At 62.2% G+C, this 18,633-nt stretch overlaps 5 protein-coding genes across 5 annotated transcripts; 3 read left to right on the forward strand and 2 right to left on the reverse strand.

The window, feature by feature from the left end:
• Positions 1–765: 765 nt before the first annotated feature.
• On the forward strand, positions 766–2,822 carry GGTG_08938 (hypothetical protein; the record flags this gene model as incomplete). Its single annotated transcript, XM_009226780.1, has 1 exon — positions 766–2,822. The coding sequence occupies one exon, from the start codon at positions 766–768 to the stop codon at positions 2,752–2,754; it is 1,989 nt and encodes a 662-aa protein (XP_009225044.1). The 3' UTR covers positions 2,755–2,822.
• Positions 2,500–7,263, reverse strand: GGTG_08939 (hypothetical protein). The gene is made up of 2 exons (XM_009226781.1): positions 7,065–7,263; positions 2,500–6,995 (listed from the first exon to the last, which is right to left on the reverse strand). Exon 2 carries the CDS (start codon positions 6,387–6,389, stop codon positions 2,781–2,783), a length of 3,609 nt encoding a protein of 1,202 aa, XP_009225045.1. The 5' UTR covers positions 6,390–6,995; positions 7,065–7,263; the 3' UTR covers positions 2,500–2,780.
• GGTG_08940 (hypothetical protein) lies at positions 7,066–7,980 on the forward strand (the record flags this gene model as incomplete). Its single annotated transcript, XM_009226782.1, has 1 exon — positions 7,066–7,980. Exon 1 carries the CDS (start codon positions 7,099–7,101, stop codon positions 7,978–7,980), a length of 882 nt encoding a protein of 293 aa, XP_009225046.1. The 5' UTR covers positions 7,066–7,098.
• GGTG_08941 (hypothetical protein) lies at positions 7,782–12,497 on the reverse strand. Its single transcript, XM_009226783.1, has one exon. The coding sequence runs from the start codon at positions 12,247–12,249 to the stop codon at positions 8,020–8,022; it is 4,230 nt and encodes a 1,409-aa protein (XP_009225047.1). The 5' UTR covers positions 12,250–12,497; the 3' UTR covers positions 7,782–8,019.
• A 165-nt stretch (positions 12,498–12,662) lies between these two features.
• On the forward strand, positions 12,663–18,363 carry GGTG_08942 (hypothetical protein). Its single transcript, XM_009226784.1, has 2 exons — positions 12,663–17,683; positions 17,774–18,363. Exons 1-2 carry the CDS (start codon positions 13,090–13,092, stop codon positions 18,220–18,222), a joined length of 5,043 nt encoding a protein of 1,680 aa, XP_009225048.1. The 5' UTR covers positions 12,663–13,089; the 3' UTR covers positions 18,223–18,363.
• The last annotated feature ends 270 nt before the right edge of the window (positions 18,364–18,633 follow it).

Consider the following 18,633-nt stretch of genomic DNA (forward strand, 5'->3'; position numbering starts at 1 on the left):
AACTAACAGCACAAGGAGGCTCTTCGGCGCGGCATACCCCGCCCATCGTCTCGGACAGCAAGTGGTGGATATCCGGCATTCTGCTGCGAGTTGCGTATTGAAAACCACAACTGCCTTTATTCGACCGCCGATGGGAACCGAGAGGCATCAAACCTATGCGCGTTTCGGCCCGAAGGTCCATGGCGCATATTGTGGCTTGCCAGTCCTGCGAGGCCAGCTGGAGGGCAGTTCCATTGGTGAATGCACTCCTCGTCACCACGCGGTGATTGGACGGCGAGGCCAGGCAATGCGGGGAAGAGCATGTGCCCGCAGCCCGCTGTCGGAGTATTGCTTTATAGGCTGGGAGCTAGTCTTGGACTCGCCTAGTTGACGACTGAAAGGGAAGAGCTGACATCCTCTCGGTCACAACTCGCTAACTGAACTCGCTAACTGGACTCGCCAACTGGACACGACTCAAGCCACAAACTGCATTTCGTCTCCGAACTCTAACTGCCGGTGCCATTGGAAGATTCGAGGGTGAGCGAGGAAGGACATGTTGCGCCCGAGGCGCCCGTCGAGGATTGGGCACAAATGGACTCGGCCAGAACCCGGTCGGTCAAGGCGCCGTCGACTATCTGGCATCCCACAGAGTATGGTGGCAAACTTGATATTGTAGCCTTGCCTCAGTAGATGCGCATATAAGACCCAAGTCGGCAGGCTCGGCATGTCCTTCACAGCAACAACAGCCAGCAGTTAGCAGCCAGAAACTGCTAGCCAACCGTCAAGATGGATCTCAACGTACCACCATCCAAGCACTCTTTCATGCTCCTCACCCCTTTCTACATGACCACCGAAGATGGCAACGAAAGATGGGCCATCGCATTTAGCGCCAGAGATGGTGTTTGGGTGTCGGCGGCCATCTCCGTCACCATGGGGCTCATCTTCATGCTGCTCTGGAATATTTTCATCTTCTTCACTGTGTTGCTTCAGGACCAGCACTTTCGGCGAAGGTATGCCGCCCTGGTCACGCTTTGGAACAGCAACGATCCTTGGTCTGCCTTTAGGGAGATGGTGGCCTACACGTGGCACTACTTTTCACCACCCCAAGAGCAACGATATGACCAAGAAAAGATGACGGGTGTCTCCCCCCAGCCAGAGCCCGAGCCCGAGCAGGAGCCAGCTGCCCAAGTGGCAGCTCCGCCATCAGACGAAAAGACTGCCCAAGCGACGGTTCTTCCAACCGACAAGCCCGAATCTTCACAGCCAGACCCCCAACCCCCCAAGCCCAAGCCCAAGCCATACCCGTACAAGGCCAGCTCGTGGAAAAAGGACTGTGCGTACGGTCTCTTGCTCGCCACTATAGCTCTGACCGTGTTCGGGGTCGACAAAGCAATGGGCGTCGTCGTGCCTGGCCTCGTGGTGCTCGGCGCCGTCGCGCCGGCAGACCAGGACTCGGTCTACTACCCAGTTCCGTCCGAGGGTGACACCGATCCTGCCGGCAGCCTCCGAAACTTTGGCCTCAAGGCCCCTGCTGTCATGCGCGCACTGGGTAGCGTAGAAGCTGCTGGTGCCACGTTCCGACGCAGGATAGAGATAGCGACCAAGGGCATGGGGCAATGGAACAACACCGAGTCCGTCCAGCAGGTGACGTACAGCTACAACGTCAGCGGGTACGAATTCGGGCTGCAGCGAGGGTCCATGCTCAAGCTTCAAGTCAATGGCTCTTGCAGGACCGAGTACGGCTGGCTGCGCGAGGAACGGCCCACTGCCGACTTTTATTCGTTATGGGACGGCAAGCGCAACTTTTCCATTCCCATCGACAACACAAGTATCGCCGACGCCCCCAAGGCCAGCTTCCTGATCCCAGACGATCGGGATTCGGTCGTCGAGGCCGTGCGAACGGGAAACATGACATTTGTCATCCTCATCTGGTCGTCGCATCGAGCCAGCATCTCCATGGGCTCAAATCCATGGTATGCAACCGAACCGCGCGGCGCTGCCCCCAAAGCGCCTTATCAGGCCGGCTTCTGGATCAAGCGTAAGAGGCCCGTCCTCTCTTGCTGGCAAAAGGACACGTGGTCCTATGGCGATCAGACGGTCAACTCCATCTACGATCTCAAAAACATCCCGGGCATAAAGATCGAGCAGGTTCTGCTCAAGGTCCTCGAGGCCGCCCTTGCGGTGCCGCTTGTCGTCAAGCTCGGCAACGCCAGTGGCGACTCGGCGCTGAGATCGCGGACCACCAGTCCCAACGGAGTCATCGACGCGGGCGCATCCAGCATCAAAAACGACATGGAGCGCCTGGTCATGGCCAGCTATGTGGGGACCAAGAATGTTTTTGTCGACACCACCATGTACGAGTCCAACGCGGGCTGGCCAAACATGCTACAGGACGCCAACGGCCAGGCGGCCGCAGGGGCCGGCAACTTTGTCATCACAAGCCCGGAGGTCTTGACCTTTTCCTTGACCGGCCTGATAGCTCTGGCGACCATTTTCGTGTTTTTGCTGGTCACGGAGACGCTGATCAGTGTGGGTGCCTCCAAGCTTCGGCGGAGCGGCAATCTGATCCAGTTCAAGGCCTTGACGGCGATCCAGCTGTTCCGAATTCTTTTTGAGCCCGCGGATGCGAACAAGGTGGACAAGAGATGGAGCTGCGAAGACCGGTTTCCTCAGGCGGATGATGTCATGGAGTTCAAGCTCAGGGAGTGCGAAAAGTCAGGGTGCCGAGGGCATATCGAAGAGGAGATCAAGCGACAGCAAACTTTGCAGGTTTGAACGGCATTATCCCAGATACTCAGATACTAGACTGTACTGAACCTACTATCCACCACCGTAACCAGCGTGTCCACATTGTCCACCGTCGTGATGATGCCCTGCTCCGTGATGTAGTCGGCCCAACTCTTGACCATCAGCTGCCTCGTCCGCTCGGGCAGGCTGCTCACCTTGGCCAGCGACAACAGGAAGCTCATGTCGGTCACGGTCGACATGTCGATCCAGCCCTTGCTGGACCGCGGCAGCAGGCGCAGCTGCAGGTAGCGCGTGCCCTTGATGGTTGGGTTCGACGCCAGCACGTTGAAGCGCAGGTTGCTCAGCATGGCGGGGCCGGGCCCGTCGTACCGCTCCATCAGGTACACGCGGTCCTGCTTGGTGGCGGCCGGCGCGCCCAGCTCGATCCGGAGCGACAGCTCGCGCAGGCGCCACTGGCTGGCCCTGTCGCTGGCCACGCGGATGCTAAAGACAAGATCCTGGGCCAGGTTGGGCGTGCGCAGCAGGACGACCGTGTTGGTGCCGCGGCTGTTGATGACCGTGTCGAAGACGGGTGACGAAGCGGGGGCGGATGCTCGCGAGGCCGCGCCGGTTGCAGAGACAGATGCAGGCGCCATGGCCATGGCCGCCAGCACGGGAATCGGCCCTTTGACCCTGTCGTCCTCTGCCAGCTTGACAGACGGCAGGAGTCCGACATGTGGAGCATTGCTGGCCAAGAGATGCTTGGGGGCCTGGTAGGCTTCGTGCCTCTCGTACACCGTCTCGTCGTCAGAGCCATCCCAAGGGCTGGACTCGTCGTCGCTGGCATTGTCCTCTTCTCCTATACGCTCGACAGTCGGCGGCTCCAGCCGGAGCAGTGTGCGGGGCGCATCGTCGGGTCCCGACAAGGCCATTAGCGCAACACGAGCCTCGGGCGTCTCAAAGTTGACCGTCAGGTTGTAGTTGGGGTCGTTGAGCTGCATGGCCAGCAGGGCCGACGTGGGCTTGTCCTCGGAAAAGTACGGGTCGCCTGGCGTGCCGTCGGGCTTGTTTGGCTGTGTTGGCATGGACTGGAGCGTGGCGATCTGCAGTTGGGCATACTTCTCGGGTTGGAGCAGGCGCAGGTCCGTCTCTCCGGGCTCGGATCCCCACACAAAGGGGCTGTCGGCCGAGTCGGGGGTATAGTAGATGGTTTTGAGTGTGTCGTGGCGGTTCTCGTCCGTCTCCCGCGTCGGCTGATCGACAGTGTACTGCCGCTTGACCTCGACGCCGAGCTTGGCTTCCTCTACAAGAAAGCCCGCGGCGAAGCGCTGCTGGTGCGGCGGCTGTGTAAACACGAGGCTGGTAAACTCGGGCGAGCCTGGCAGCCGGTCAAACAGGCCCATCATGACGCCGTCGGCCACAATCTCGTGCCGGAGCAGTGGCGCTCGGTCTGGCGGGCCGTCTAGCAGCAGCGGCCGCGGTGGCAGCGTCGTAACGCGCAGGTCCGGAAACATAGTGACAAGGTCGGAGCGTAGATAGAAGCCGTACGTGGGGATCTGAGGCGACGTGGGCGAGGTTTCTGTGCTCTGGATGTACATGTTGAGAGCCTTTTTGATGGCGACGCGGTCCTGGTCAAAGCCTAGGTGGTTCCCAAGGCTGAGTGCGCCGTCGAGTAGCGCGTCTACCCAGTTCGGGTCAATGTAGAAAAAGCGCAGCGACTCGGGCTCGAGGTGCGACGGGTCCGATATGAGGTAGTGCGCCGGCACACCAGCCAGGTACATGCGGTCGACCAGCCACGAAAGCACCAGCATCCAGTCGGTCGACACCGGGATGTTGGTTTCGTTGAAGATGGTCCCGTCTGTGCTGGCAGCCAACGCCGTCGCCGCGGCAAGCGCTGTGTCTGGATACCTCTCCTTGACAGCCGCTGACGTGTAGCTGAGGTTGGGAATCTCGCGGCGTGTCAGACGGTGGCGGAACCAGCGTTTTCTGGGGCCACCAGGCTCAAATATGGTGCCGTCGCCGTCCCCACCAAGCTGAACCGCGGAAAGGTTATCCACCATGCCAGCTAGGTCGGTCAGCAGCTCGGCGCGGCTGAGAACGTTGGCCCCGGCGCTGTTGACAATGTCACGCTTGGCCTCGCGCATGGCTGGCTCTTGGATCATGGTACGCAGTCGCCCCAGCGCGGCCGTGAAGCCCTCGTCGCCCAGGGCCAGAGTGCGGCCGACCTGCCAGGCCACCGAGTACGAGATGTCGACCAGGCCGACCTCCTTGTCCAGGATCTGCAGGTCGATTCCCGAGTTGGAGCACTTGTCCAGGTGGGCCAGCGGCGGGACCACCGTCGGCGTGAAGGGTCCCCGGAAGAGCGCCGCCGTGATCTCTCCAGTCTGCATCCGGTAGCGCACCATCGAGTAGCCGTCGGCCAGGCGCGCTGCTGCTCTGACGGATGCAGCATCGGTGGCGGAGCGCACCTTGTCCAGGATGCGCTGGGGCGGGCCGAGGACGTCGAGTTTGCGGCCAAGGTCGACAAAGCCCTCGTGGACGTTGAGCATACCGGGCGGCTGGACCGTGTAGTTCCAGCTGTGCAGTGAGCACAGGGCCACGTACTTGGACGCCACTGGCAGCTTCATGTTCTCGACGCCCTCGATGGAGAGCAGGTGTGTGGAAACGACGGTTGGGGTCTTGATATCGAGCGGACCGGCACGGCTGCCGACCACGATGGAGAAGATGGCCGTGTCCTCGACGCCGGCCAGTGCCATGCCGGAGCCGTTGATCTTGCGCACATGCGACATGAAGCGGTAGACTGTCGTGTCGGGGCTTGCAGAGTCGATCCGCTTGCCGCCCTCGAACTTGGAAAAGAGGGCCTGGAAAAGGTCAGGTTTGAGAAATACAAAGTCGCCTCGGCTGTCCTTCATGGACGCTGGCCCCAGGTCGGAGGTGACAGGGGACGTCACATCGTTTGAGCCCAGTGCCCACAGATCCGCGATGCTCGTGCTGACCGTCATGGTCGGCGTTTGCTTCACGGGCTTGATGACACCAGCGCTGGTGGCCTTGAACATGCCTTCCAGATCTTCAGGGGGCAGGAGAAGCTCATCCTGCTGAAAGGAGACAAGCACAAGCCACGGCACCCGGTTGCGCGGATCCGGGTCGTTCTCTCCCTCAGTCAAGGGGCTGCCGTCACGCTCCCAAGGCAGATGCGGGTCCGTAAGGACGACGTGCGGCAGCACCCGGGCATCGTCGGCGTAGCCTGGCGGCGGATGAACTGAGTGCACGCTGCCGTCGGGCAACGAAAACTGCGGCGCGTCCACAAAAAACTCTTGCTCGGCCGTCAGGCGCAGTTTCTCGCTCGACTTGTCACCGGTAGCGTTCTTGGCATCGATCTCCTGCCGGACCTTGATGTGGTGGGCGCGCCCGGCGATCAGGCCAGGCGCCCAGAACGAGTTGAGCTTCTCTTCACCGGGCTTGAGCTCTACACTGTCGAGCGGATCCTCATCCTCGCCGGTAGCCACGGCAAACGCCATGGCCTTGGAGCTCGGCAGGCTCATGACCTGCAGCGCCCCGGCCTCAGCGGGCCCCGGAAGGTTGAGCTCGCGCCGCTGCGCCTCGGCCACCTTGCGGGCATGGCGGAGGGTCAGATGGCGAGGCGAGTTGATGGCGGTGCTCTTGCCTCCCGAGAAGATGGGCATGTTGGCGATGCGGGGATGGCTTGCTGTACCAACACCACAGATTGCTTGCTACAGGCGAGATCTTACTACACCAACAGGCAATGCTCTAGATCGGGATTGATAGTGCTTGACGCGCCAGGTTGCTAGGGGCCCCGATGCCGACATGGTCGACAGAACTGACGGATGGTGACGGAATCCAGTGGCTGGCGTAGCTAGGATGGACCCCTGGGTTCTAGACCATGCAGCCCTAGAAGCTGGTCTGCAGGTAAATGCACCTTGCCCAAAAAGGCAATCCCGCTCGGGTTGCAGCAGCTGAATGCTGACACTGTCAATATATGCATTTGTCGGGGCGTGGATCAAGACGCCCTGGAGTGCAACATCTCCGAAGGGCTGCACCGTCTGCATCGTTGCAATATTGGCGCATCACCTGGACTTAGTTCTTGCTTTTGGGCCTTCAGCTGGCTGACGGTGCAGGAGGCGCCGTTAGCGCCTTACCCCGCTGTCTGGGCTCGTCCTCGCGACATCTCGGGATGCAAGGAGGCGTGTGAGGGCAGACGCCGGCTGGATATGGGGAGTCTGGGCGTCCCCAGATTTGTTCTTTTGTCGCGGGTTGGTCTTCTCTGTAATCTGGTTATCGTTCCGTGTTCATCAGCTTGCTCTTTCTGACGACCATCGCTTCGCCTGTCGCCGACTTACTCTCTTGACTTTGCACCTCCGCTGTTTCGCCGCTATGCCTGCCATCGCTACCCTCGTCAACCCCGCCGTCCCCGACGAAAAGAGCATCCAGCTCTTCTACAACACCAAGGCCGGCCAGCTCGGCCTCTCGCTTCGCACCGGCGACAAGTCCAAGGGCGAGCAGGTCACCTTCGCCGCCGACAATGACGACCACCAGGGCAACATCCTCAACCCGTCGGAGCTCGCGGCGGCCACGTACCGCGGCGTCAACCTCGTCGTGGGCGTGACGCGGCCGCGGCTCGACGCCAACTCGGAGCAGACGGTCAACAACGTCTCCATCGTCAGCCCCGTCTACCAGCAGCTCAACACGACGGCCATGGCGAACCTCAAGGTCGACCTGGCCAGCTCGGGCGACTCGGCCTGGGTCTACTACCTCAACGGCACCAACGCGCAGGAGACGACGCTCAAGGAGTACGACCTCGAGACGGGGTCGACCAGCACGTACCTGCAGAGCCAGGCCGTCCTGCCCAACTCGTCGCTGGGGAGTTACTACGACGCCCAGGCCGACGGCGGCGCGGGAAAGCGCTACGTCGTGTACCAGGAGGGCATCGAGGGGCACCTGATGGAGTTTTCGGTCAACGACAAGCAGGGCTGGAACATTGCCAACACCAACGACGCCAAGGACTCGACCACTATTGGCCTGTCCTTTTTCGAGAACAAGGTGTACCTGTACTACACCGATTCCAAGGACAACCTGCGGCGCATCGTCAAGGTGGACGGCAAGTGGCAGAAGCCTGATTATCTTGAGGGCAGCCCCAAGGCCAACGCGACGACTCAGATTTCCGTGAGCACGGCCAACCGGCTGAACCACGTGTTTTATGTGTCGAGGGAGGACAAGCCGGGGTCGTTTACGCACCTGAAGGACAAGGTTTTGTAGTGATAGCTATGCGGGTAGATAGCGTACATGAATGAACATCTAGACTCCCTTCTCCGGCTTGGGCATCATCAGCGGGTTCCGCAGCTGCAAAAATCCCTCCACTGCCGTGTACGGCCCTTTCTCGAATCCTGGCTTGTTTAGGTTGCCCTTCTTTTCGATGCCGTACGCGTTGAAGACTGGAGCGACGCCATCGTCCACGTCCACGTCCACGTCCCCGTCGTCGACCTCGACCGTGTCCGAGCCGGCTTTGAGCAGCTCTTCGGTGACCAGATCAAACGGCTGCAGCCAGTTCCACTCACCAGCGCCCAGCCCTGGCAGCGCCACGTTGCGGGCCGGCACCTTTCGCCAGTTCTCGGCCGTCAGCGGCTCGCCGTTATAACCGCCCACGTCGTCCACCAGCACCATGGGCCCGGCGTGGAAAAAGGCCGTCATGTTGTTCAGGGCGGCCTGCCACGTCCAGCCAGGCAGCTGCAGCGTCTGCGGCGGCAGCAGGCTGCTGTAGGCGTGCACGGGCGTAAAGGGGTCCACGATGGCGCCGTAGACGGCCATGCGGCGGTTGCGCTGGTCGTCGTAAGTTTGAGCCGACACCAGGCTGGCCGGGTCGTACGGCGGCGCCGTCGGGAATGGGGCCTGCCAGTACGGCGTAAATGTCGGGTACGTGTCCGAGTTGAGGCGCTTGAGCGGCAACAGGGGCTTTTCGTCCCTACGCGGGTCCGGGGCGAAAAAGGTGTTGATGTAGCCCATGTCGAACGCGTCCTTGATATTGTCGGACGCCGCCGTCACGTCAAAGTAGCCGACCAGCCCGTCGTGCTCGCTCTCGCGATTACCCAGGCGAACCTGGAAGCTGTAGCGCTTGCTCTTGTCGTCCGGCTGGGGCGCCGTTAGCATGACCTCGGGCTTGTTGACCGACGCGTTGGTCGACTGTGTCACGAGCGGTGGGCCGTCCAGCTCCAGCGACCAGCCCATGTTGACCAGGGCCAGGGGCTTGCCGACGATGGAGTTGAGGAACTGCGCGTACGCCGTGGGCGCAGGCGGGAGGGCGTCCTGGGCAGTGGTGATCATGTGCCAGAAGCCAGTCAGGTAGGTGACGTCCGTCAGGCGTTCGGCCAGCAGGTCCAGCTGGGAGGTGTTGGGGTCGGACTTGGGGACAGGGGCAAAGGGAATCCACTTGGGGGCGGCCAAGGCGCCAAGGGGACCGCCGAAGCGAACCTCGCGGTAAAATGTGCCGTCGGTGCGGAAGAGCTGGATGCCGTAGTCGGCGTAGTTGGTGATGATCCAGCCCCAGATCGGGTTCTCCCACTCGGACGCTGGCCGCCATGCCGACGGCCCTCCTGGAACGTTGAGCGGGATCCTCAGCTCGGGCGGGTCGTCGCGAACTCGCCGCACAAACGTGGCGTTGAAGCGGGCGTTTTGGTTGATCGAGGGTGGCAGCTGCATAAACTCGCAGAGGCCAGGGCGTTCTTTTAGTACCGTATTGGCGTTGTCTTTACCCTCGGACACTACGAGCTGGGGCTCGTAAAAGTCGCTGATGCAGGGGTACATGGGATCAGGCCCGGTCGCCTTGGGCTCTGGGTCGATGGCCATCAGGGCCTGGCCGAACTTGTCGATAATGTTGAACTTGAGGAACCGGAATTGGCCATGCGTGACGGGCTTGAAAGGGGAGTAGCCATTGTCGACGAAGCGCGTGCGGGCCGCATACGGCGTCACGGCCGAGTTGTTTTGGATGCGGTTGATGGCCGAGGCCGAGAAGCCCGCATCCTCAAACACGGCCGCCAGGATGGCGTTGCTCGATTCGGCGCCTGCGCTGTTGACCGTCTTGTTCTCGGGCTTCAGGTGTGTGCCTTGCGAGAGCGTGAGAAGGCCATCGGTGAAGCCGGCCAGGGGTGACGAGAGATACGCAAGCTGGTCAATGTTGGCCAGCAGCGCCGTACGATCCGCCTCTGGCAGGTACTTGTCCAGCACCGACGCGGGCGTGCTGTCAAACAGCTGAGTGACCTTGGCACGCAGCGAGAAGCTGGGCTGGGGCAGGATTAGGACGCGACCAGACAGGACGCGCGTGTCGAGCCGGCCCTTGAGCTCCTCCCACAGCGGCTTGCCCGAAGGCGTCGTGATGCCGTAACGGACAGTCTTGTTGGCCGACAGGCGCGCAGTCTGCTCGTCCAACCGCCAGTTCTCCCACGGCACGTGCGTGTATTCGGCCTCCCACTCGGCATACAGTGGGAACCACGGCTGTCGGTCCCAGCGGTCCCGCCACCGCTTGTCCGATGTCTTTTGGTCGTGGAACTGGGGATACTCTTTCCCTTCGGGCAGGGGCTCGTCCAGGCTGCTACGCAGGGCGTGGAATTCTGACAAGAGAGCCTCGCCGGCACTGGCGATATCTGAAGGAAGTTTGGTGCGAACCAGAGCAACCAGAGCCTTGAGGCCGGGTGGGAGTCCCCATTCTGCTTGGTAGGTGACCGCCGCCTTGGGCACACGCACGTTGACCTTGTCGAGGAAATCGGTGGCCCAGCCAGACTCCACGCCGCCTACAAGGACGGTCGGATCGCGGGCACGGTAAAAGAAGGGCTCAGAGCCGGGCTTGGCATTGGACAGGTCCGAATCGGCCTTGAGCTTGTCCACGTCGCCGGCCAGTACCTTGATGCGCTTCTCCAGCTCGGCAATCTTGGTCGTGGCGGCTTCCGTGTCGCGCTTAAACTTGAGATTCTGGACGCCATCCTTCTTGTTGCTGACGTCGCTGACGTACTTCCACCACAGTGAAAAGACGTCCCAGCGGTACTGCATCAGGGCGCGGCTGCACGCGTCCAGCAGGGCCTGGGCCTGGTTGAGGAGCCGCAGCTTGACCACGGCGTCCGGGCTCGGCTTGAGCGGCTGGCCTTGGGCGTCCTCTCCGGCAAAGTGGAAACGTGTGCCGCCCTGGCCGCGCGAGTAGGCCCAGTTGTAGATGGAGTCCTTGGCCTCGCGCTGGGCCTCGACGCCGTCATCGCGCGCATGCAGCAGCGAGTAGATGGCTAGGATGTCCTCCTCCATCTTCTGGACCTCGTGCGAGTCGCCATCGGAGCCTTTGCGCGCGCTGCAGTATGAGACCAACGCGTCCATGGGCGTTGTGCCAACCGACACGGCTGGCACCGTCTGGTCGCGCAGGCGCTGCGAGAAGCGGTCCGCAGGGACACTGGACGGCTTTTTGGTGTGGTCCCAGATGACGTTGTACATGGCTCCGTGGCAGACGAGCCGCAGCTGCGACTTGTCATCCAGCCAGCCATCGCCAGGCGCCTTGCCCATCATCTTCATGAACAGCGTCTCCATGCTCTGAGCGTGCGTCCCGTTGCGCCCGGAGCGCCACAGCGGATCGACATCAGCCTTCCAGTGCCAGCCGATCAGGTAATAGTTGGCGACGGCAGAGTCGAGGTACTTGGCCTCGGTCTTGGCCTTGGGGTCGGCGGCAGCGTACTGAAAGTTGTCCAGCATGCTAAAAACGTTGGCGTTGTGCATCTGAAAGTCGGCAAAGAACTGGTTGCTGCTCCGCAGGAGACTGATGTTGGGCGGCTTCGACTGCGGGTTCTCGGCGGCGGCGCCCTTCCACTCCTCGAGCGAGTACTTGCGCCCGATAAAGACCTCGGCCTGCTGCTCGATGCGCACGTCGGGGCCGGGCTGGCCCACCACGAACGGCGCCATGTCCGTCTGCAGGTCCATATCCAGCGGGATCTTGTCCAGGGACCAGAGATAGTCGCTCTCAATTACCCAGCCCTGGTACTCCTTGTCCTTGAACGCGGCCCGCGCCGCCTCGGGCTTGATGCTGTCCACATCGATCTGTCGGACCACGAGCCAACGCGTCGGCGGCTCGGTAAACTCGGGCGACGACGACAGGGGCGTTTCAGACTCGGCGGGCACGTCGAGTCCGCGCCTGCGCCGGTCGTCCCTGGCGCGCTCGGCGGGCACGGCATCACCAGACGAGACGACACCAGCACGGTAGCATCGCGGGAGCGTCCAGTGCAGGTAGACGCCGTGACGATGGCGCAGCGGCTTGGGCGGGCGGGCCCCAAGGTCGGTCAGGCGCGGGTTAAGGGCGGCCGGGGCGGTGCTATGGAGCGTCGCGTGGGACTGGACGTCGGGCTGGAGGAGGAAGTTGTCGAGGCGGAGAAAGGTGTAGTTTGGCTGCGACACGGGCGAGATGCGCGCGTCCTTGTCGGCGGGCTCTCCAGTGCCGCACACCGAGGGGTTGAGGACGAAGGCGTCGAGCTGAACCGGTAGCAGTACCGGGTCGGAGGCCATGTTGAGGACTGTTGGATCGCAATCGTGGACTCTCGGCGACTGTCGGACTGCCGCGACTGCCCGCGACTTTGCCAGTGAGTCCGAGCCTTATGGAGCGGAGCAGTTGTCGAGCGCCGGCGCCCGGCTGCCGACGTGAAGCTACATCACGCGTATACGGAAGGCAATGGCCAATGTGAGGGCTGGATTGAGGTGAGGCGTGTGTGTGTGTGCGTGTAGAGCAGGATCGGAATGCTCTGGCTGCTGACAGCTGAAATTTGGCCAAGGGTCTAGGCCATGCACTGACCCCGCCTGGCGTCATACCCATGGGGTGCATGTTGTAACGCTGCGGTGCGGGGTCTTTGCGTGACAGATCGGAAGGACAGCCCGAGCTCCCGGACATCCAGACCACTGACGCCCAGAACACCTGCAGACACTAGCGGCTGTTGAATTCAGTTAACGGGGCACGTCACGACGCCATCACTGGCCATCCCCACGCTGTGATGCACCAACATGCCCGAAGACGCACAGCTATCACCGCTAACACTAACGTGGCAGATGCTTCAGCCAGCCCAGACCGGTCAAACCCAATTCGGTAGCCCGCCAGCTGCAGCCCGGCGATATTCTCGGCCTCTGAAGCTGAAGAACGGTTCGGGTTGTACCGATACATGGAGCAGTTCCGAGGATGGGTGAGTAGGTTCTGAGGGGAGCAGGTTGCCAGGGATGAGCAGGTTCTGGGGGAGCAGGCTCTGAGGGAGCCGCTGGCTGGAACCATGCGAGCGTGTTTGGACCCCATAGCCATCCAGATCGACGAGGCCAGCCAAGACGGCAACGCGTAGATGCCCTCACTAGACACCAGCCGACATGTCGTACACAATCTACGCGAGCACCGCCGTCAAGCCGACCGGCACCTACGTCGGCCAGGTTCTCTCGGGCGGCGACACCGACAAGTTCGTCGCCGCCCTCGGCCCCGAGAGGAAGCTCATCCTCGCGGCCGCACCCAAGGGAGTGCCGACCGATCTCGATGCGGCCGACGAGACAGCGCAATGGTTTGCACAGATGGACGCAGTTGCCTCGGTGCTTCTCACCGGCCCCGAGGCAGCCAAGGTCATCACGTCTTTCCAAATCGATCTTGTCAGGCCGGTGCCCCTGTCATTCAGCTCGGACTCTGACGTCCTGGTCACGGCCTTCGACTCCACCCCGATCCCGGCTCCGGGCCTCATCAAAGGCGGCGCCGTGTTGGTGTGCGGCCTTGACTTTGACCAGACCTTTGCCGACACCAAGGAGATCAAGACCAACGTCGGCGGCCTGTTCCAGTTCGCCGGCATACCGGACGCCCGCGACTTTCTGCCCGGCAAGATCGCCGACATACCCGTCAGTTTGAAAAAGTCTGACAGCGCCGCAAAGGGGCGGCGGAACGCGCTATGGTTCACGCCGGCCGACTCGTACCAGACCATCATGCGGCTGCAGTTCAGCCTGGTCGACAGCACGTCACTGCAGACGGTCCTCAGCGGCGCCCTACCCGGCTTTACGCTCGAGAGCGCCGAGGCTGTCACCAAGCGCAAGTTGTCGCTGGCCAAGACGTCGGACGGTACCATGCCCCTGATCGACGGCCAGGTCACCTTTGCCATCACCTGCTCTGTCCAGGCTGTCGACGGGCCCAAGGTCACCACGACGGCGGCTGTCGACTTTGCAAGCTCCGTAGTGACACTCACCTTCCTCTTCAACTCGGAAGCCCCCCTGGACGGCGTCTTGCTGTGGCTGGCCGAGCGATCCAACGAGCCAACTCTCAAGGACGCGGTAAGGGAGCTGCTGAATAAAGGAGAGAAAGAGCCGCTTGTTTCCCACCTAGCCCTCCGCCGGGTAAGCGTCGGCCTGGCCTCTGAAGAGACAGAGCCGAAAGATAAGGGCCCCAGCCTAGCCAGCTTCAGCTTCGATATCGAGGCTCTTACCACATTTGACACCAAGGACCAGCCCCCGGCCGCCTTCTTGCTGTCGTACTCCTGGAGCAAGGACGTGGGCGGAATCGGGACCATCCGCGGCCAGTTTTGGGGCAACTATGACACCACTTCGACCTGGAAGTTGTCCCCCAGCGACGAGGAGTGGACGGTTTTGCTGCCCTCACTAAACACGCAGCCCGCCAAGTTCATCTACCTGGCCCACGTCATTCCCGGAATCACAATCGGCGACATTCCCGACTGCGTGCCTAGCAAGATCAGCCGCGCCTACATCGAGCTCTCAAAGGACAACTTTGCCCTCGGTGGCGCCATCACGGCCGAAACACCCACCTTGTCCAAAGTGCCGCAGCCGCAGCTTGGTGAGCTGTCTCTGGACGCCAAGTTCGCCTGGGGTGCTAGCACCGAATTCCTCCTGGACCTACAGATCCGCGCCGCGCTGTACCCCAGCGAGCACTCCAAGCACCCGGCGCCTGCCCTGCTCAGCGGCGCTCTGCACTACGAAAAGGTAAACGAGCAGAGAATCTGGAGGCTCGGCGCGTCACTGTCGGGGCTCTATGCCTCCACCCTGGCCGAGTTCTTTGACGAGGACTCCAAGGACCACGTCCTTCCCCTGATAGACTCCATCATGGTCAAGAACCTGACGGTCGACTACACCTACGTGACGGTTGCCAAGCCTCTGGCGGGCGAGACGTCCAAGCCCTCAACCTCGGCTGCGAGCGAGCTCAAGATTAGGGGCACGCTCCTGATCTCCGTGTTTGAGCTGGCTCTCAGCTACGACTACAAGGCGGGCAGCTGGACGTTTGTGGCCACCGTGAACCCGCAGGACAAGGCCGCCACCATCGGCGACGTCATCATGGGCCTGCTGGATCTGGAGGACGATCTCGAGCTCCCGGCCTTTGTCGCAAACACCCCGTTTGCAGCCAAAGCCGATGCTCTGAAGCTCAGCATCGTGAAGAAGAAGGAAAAGCCAGCCATCACGGACGACCGCCCCACGGACTCGAAGCCCACGCCGTCATCGTTCCAGCTCCTGCTTCGTCTCCGATTCGGCGGCGACACCCTCGGACTGTCGCTTGCCTTTGCCCAGCTGCAGAGCACCGACTGGGGAGCCGAGGCGCGACCCAAACGCCTGGTCAAGGTGGCCCTGCTGGGCCTGCCACCCGTCGACGTGCCCCTGGTCGGCAATATTACGCAGCCGTTCGATCAGCTGTACTTCCTCTGGGTCCAGGACCCGCCTCCCAAGATAGCATCCGCCAAACCCCGCGTGGCCGGCCTGACCCGCAAGGACATTCAGCAGATCAACGAGGGCTTCGAGGCGGACAACAAGCTGATTGTCAAGGACAAGTTCAAGGAGATGAACCCGGCCGACCTCTTGCTGGGCGCGGGATGCCACGTAGCCGTCATCACAAAGAACGACGCCGGCGAGAAGACCTGCCTGCTGTCGTACGAGTTCATGAAGCCCAAGCCGGCGGAGCGTCCAGCCCTCTCCGGCATGCACGCGCTCGCCGCCCCCGCTGCCGCTCCCGCCGCCGCCCCCGCCGAGGACGACAGCGGGTCCAGCGCGACGGCCCCCTTCAAGAAAAAGGCCGGCCCGCTGTCCATCAGCAACATCGGGCTCAAGTACAAGGACAAGAAGATCCGCATCCAGTTCGACGCCATGTTTGATATGGGCCCGCTGGCCTTTTCGCTCATCGGCTTCAGTATCGGCGTCGACATCAAGACCCTGGACGACCTGCCGGGCCTGGACGTGCAGATCGATGGCCTGGCCGCCGTGTTCAACAAGCCGCCCCTGACCATCGCGGGTGTCATCCGACACGGCAACACGGGCGAGCTGGACTACTACGCCGGTGGGCTGGTCGTCGGCTTTGTCCCGTACCAGTTCATGGCGGCTGGCTTCTACGGCAACGCCACGCCCAAGGACGGGCCGGCATTTACGTCCATCTTTGTGTTCGCCAAACTCAACGGCCCACTCATCACGCTCGAGTTTGCAGAAATCTCGGGCATCACGGGCGGCTTCGGCTACAACTCGTCGGTGCGGCTGCCGCGGCCCGAGGAGATTACCCAATTTCCGTTTGTGGAGTCGACGGCACTGTCCGGCGCCGACGACGTGCTCGACGTGCTGCTCCGCATCACGGACCCCGGACCGGCGGGCTGGTTCAAGCCGCAAAACGACACGTACTGGTTCGCAGCCGGCATGAAGATCAGCGCCTTCCAGATGATCTCGCTAGACGCCGTGGTGCTGGTGCAGTTCGGCACGAGCGTCAAGCTGGCCATCTTTGGCGTGGCCGTGGCCGACATACCGACGGCCGCGTCGCCGCTCAAGTACGCGCACGTCGAGCTCGGCATCGGCGTCGTCGTCGACTTTGACTACGGCGTGCTCAAGGCCGAGGCGCAGCTCAGCCCGCGGTCGTACGTGCTGCACCCCGACTGTCACCTCGTGGGCGGCGCCGCGCTGTACTACTGGTTCGACGCCCCGCGCGCCGACCCGAGCACCGTCGGCCAGTTCGTCTTTACCCTCGGCGGCTTCCACCAGGCCTTTGAGGTGCCCGTCGGGTATCCCAACCCGCCGCGGCTCGGCATCAGTTGGCAGGTTGGCAGCTGCCTCAGCATCTCAGGCCAGGCCTACTTTGCCATTACACCCAAGGCGTGCATGGGCGGCGGCCGCCTTAAAGCCGTGTTCCATGCCGGGCCCATCAAGGCGTGGTTCGACGCATGGGCCGACTTTCTCATCAACTACAAGCCGTTCCACTTCATGGCCGAGGCCGGCATCTCGGTCGGCTGCGAGTTTGAGGTCGACCTCGGTTTTGTCAGCTTCACGCTGGGGGTCGAGCTCGGCGCCCGCCTGTACCTCTGGGGGCCGCCTGTCGCCGGCCGCGTCCATGTCGACTTTTGGGTTGCCAGCTTCGACATTGACTTTGGCGACAGCGACGCCAAGTGGCATGCTGTCGGACTGGTGCAGTTTTACGAGCTCGTGCTGCAGGCCAGCGAGAAGAAGCCGGCGGTGGCGTTGGCGGCGCCCAAGGCACTCATGGCAGACGTCGAGGAAGAGATTGTCAGCCCGATGGCCGCGGCTGCCCAGCCTGCCGTCCCTGCCGTCCCTGCCGTGCCCATCCGGCCCAAGAACGAGGGGCACGTCTTTCTCCCGCAGTCTGGTCTTCTGAACCCGTCCGAGGACTACGAAAAGCAGCCTAATCCCGAGTGGGTGGTGCGGGCCGGCACATTTTCGTTTGTCATCGGCTGCAAGATGGCCGTAAACTACGTCAGACTCGACCGGGTCGGCGACTTTGACCCAGAGGCAGAGGACGACGGCGTCACAGATCTGCTCATGACATACGGCTCGCCCGACGCAGGCCTCGACGTATTCGGGAAGCCTATGCGCCTACTCACCCCCATGGAGTCGACCTTGACCTTCCAGATCTCCCAGGACAAGGTGGCGGGTGGCCAGGCGCGGTGGCGTGTCGAGGAGCACATCAAATCCGTGCCGCGGGGACTATGGTCCAAGTGTAAGTCGTCCCTCCCTCCGCAGTCCCTCTGCAGTCCCTCTGCAGTCCCTCGGCAGCCCCTCTCTCTTTAGTCCCAGCTAACATCCCCAGACAAACCCGGCGAGGACCCTACCGGCGGCAACAACAACGTCGGCGAGTTGCTCAAGTCGTCCGACGGATCGATGCCGCTGTTGATGGGCGTGCTGGTGACGGCGCCCAAGCCCATCAAGTCGCGCGACAATCTTCCGGTCTACAACATTGCCGACGCGACCCTGGTGCGCCTGACGGCCGAAAAGGTATTTCCCAAGCCGGTCGCCTCCAACGCAGACTGGGAGCCCACCGAGCCTCTCAAGGATGCTGTAGAACACTACGGTGCGGTGCTCGAGGCATGGAAAAAGCCAGCCCTCGGCAGCGACGGCCGGCGCGGTTTCGTAGACAGCTGGGCTTCGGCGTTTGGCTGGGGGCAGGACAGGATGGCGGGCAAGATGGCGACCATGCCCAAGAAGATGAGAAGCCGGTTTGAGAAGCTATATGTAGCAGCGCCGCTGATGACGGCGTAAATGTAGTCAATATTTGTCGCAGAAGTTGGCGACGTGCTCTACATGGCGACGTTGAATTAAGGTGTGCGTCTCGGGAAAACTGCCCTGCGGGGTCGGCAGTGAGTCGGGCAGAGCAGTGGCACAGCATCTTCTGGACACGGGAGCTTCTCGCGGGCAGCCTCTCGCGGGCAGCGCTTCCGACGCGGCCATCGGCGACCGGCGTCGAGCAGTGTGACGGAAAGCTGCCGAACACGTGGACCGACGCATGGAATGAAGGGACATCAGACCCAATATGAAGCAAGGGATGGCGGTGAATGGCTGGCCAAGGCGAAAACGGCCGCTACCAGAATCCTGGTCCCAATGGTACGGACGTAGGCGCAAGCGAGCAGGCTGGGCGGCAGCTGGCCAACCAGATGAGGCCAATAGTGGTTA

The sequence above is a fragment of the Gaeumannomyces tritici genome (assembly GCF_000145635.1).
Source record: "Gaeumannomyces tritici R3-111a-1 unplaced genomic scaffold supercont2.4, whole genome shotgun sequence".
NCBI lineage: Eukaryota > Fungi > Ascomycota > Sordariomycetes > Magnaporthales > Magnaporthaceae > Gaeumannomyces > Gaeumannomyces tritici.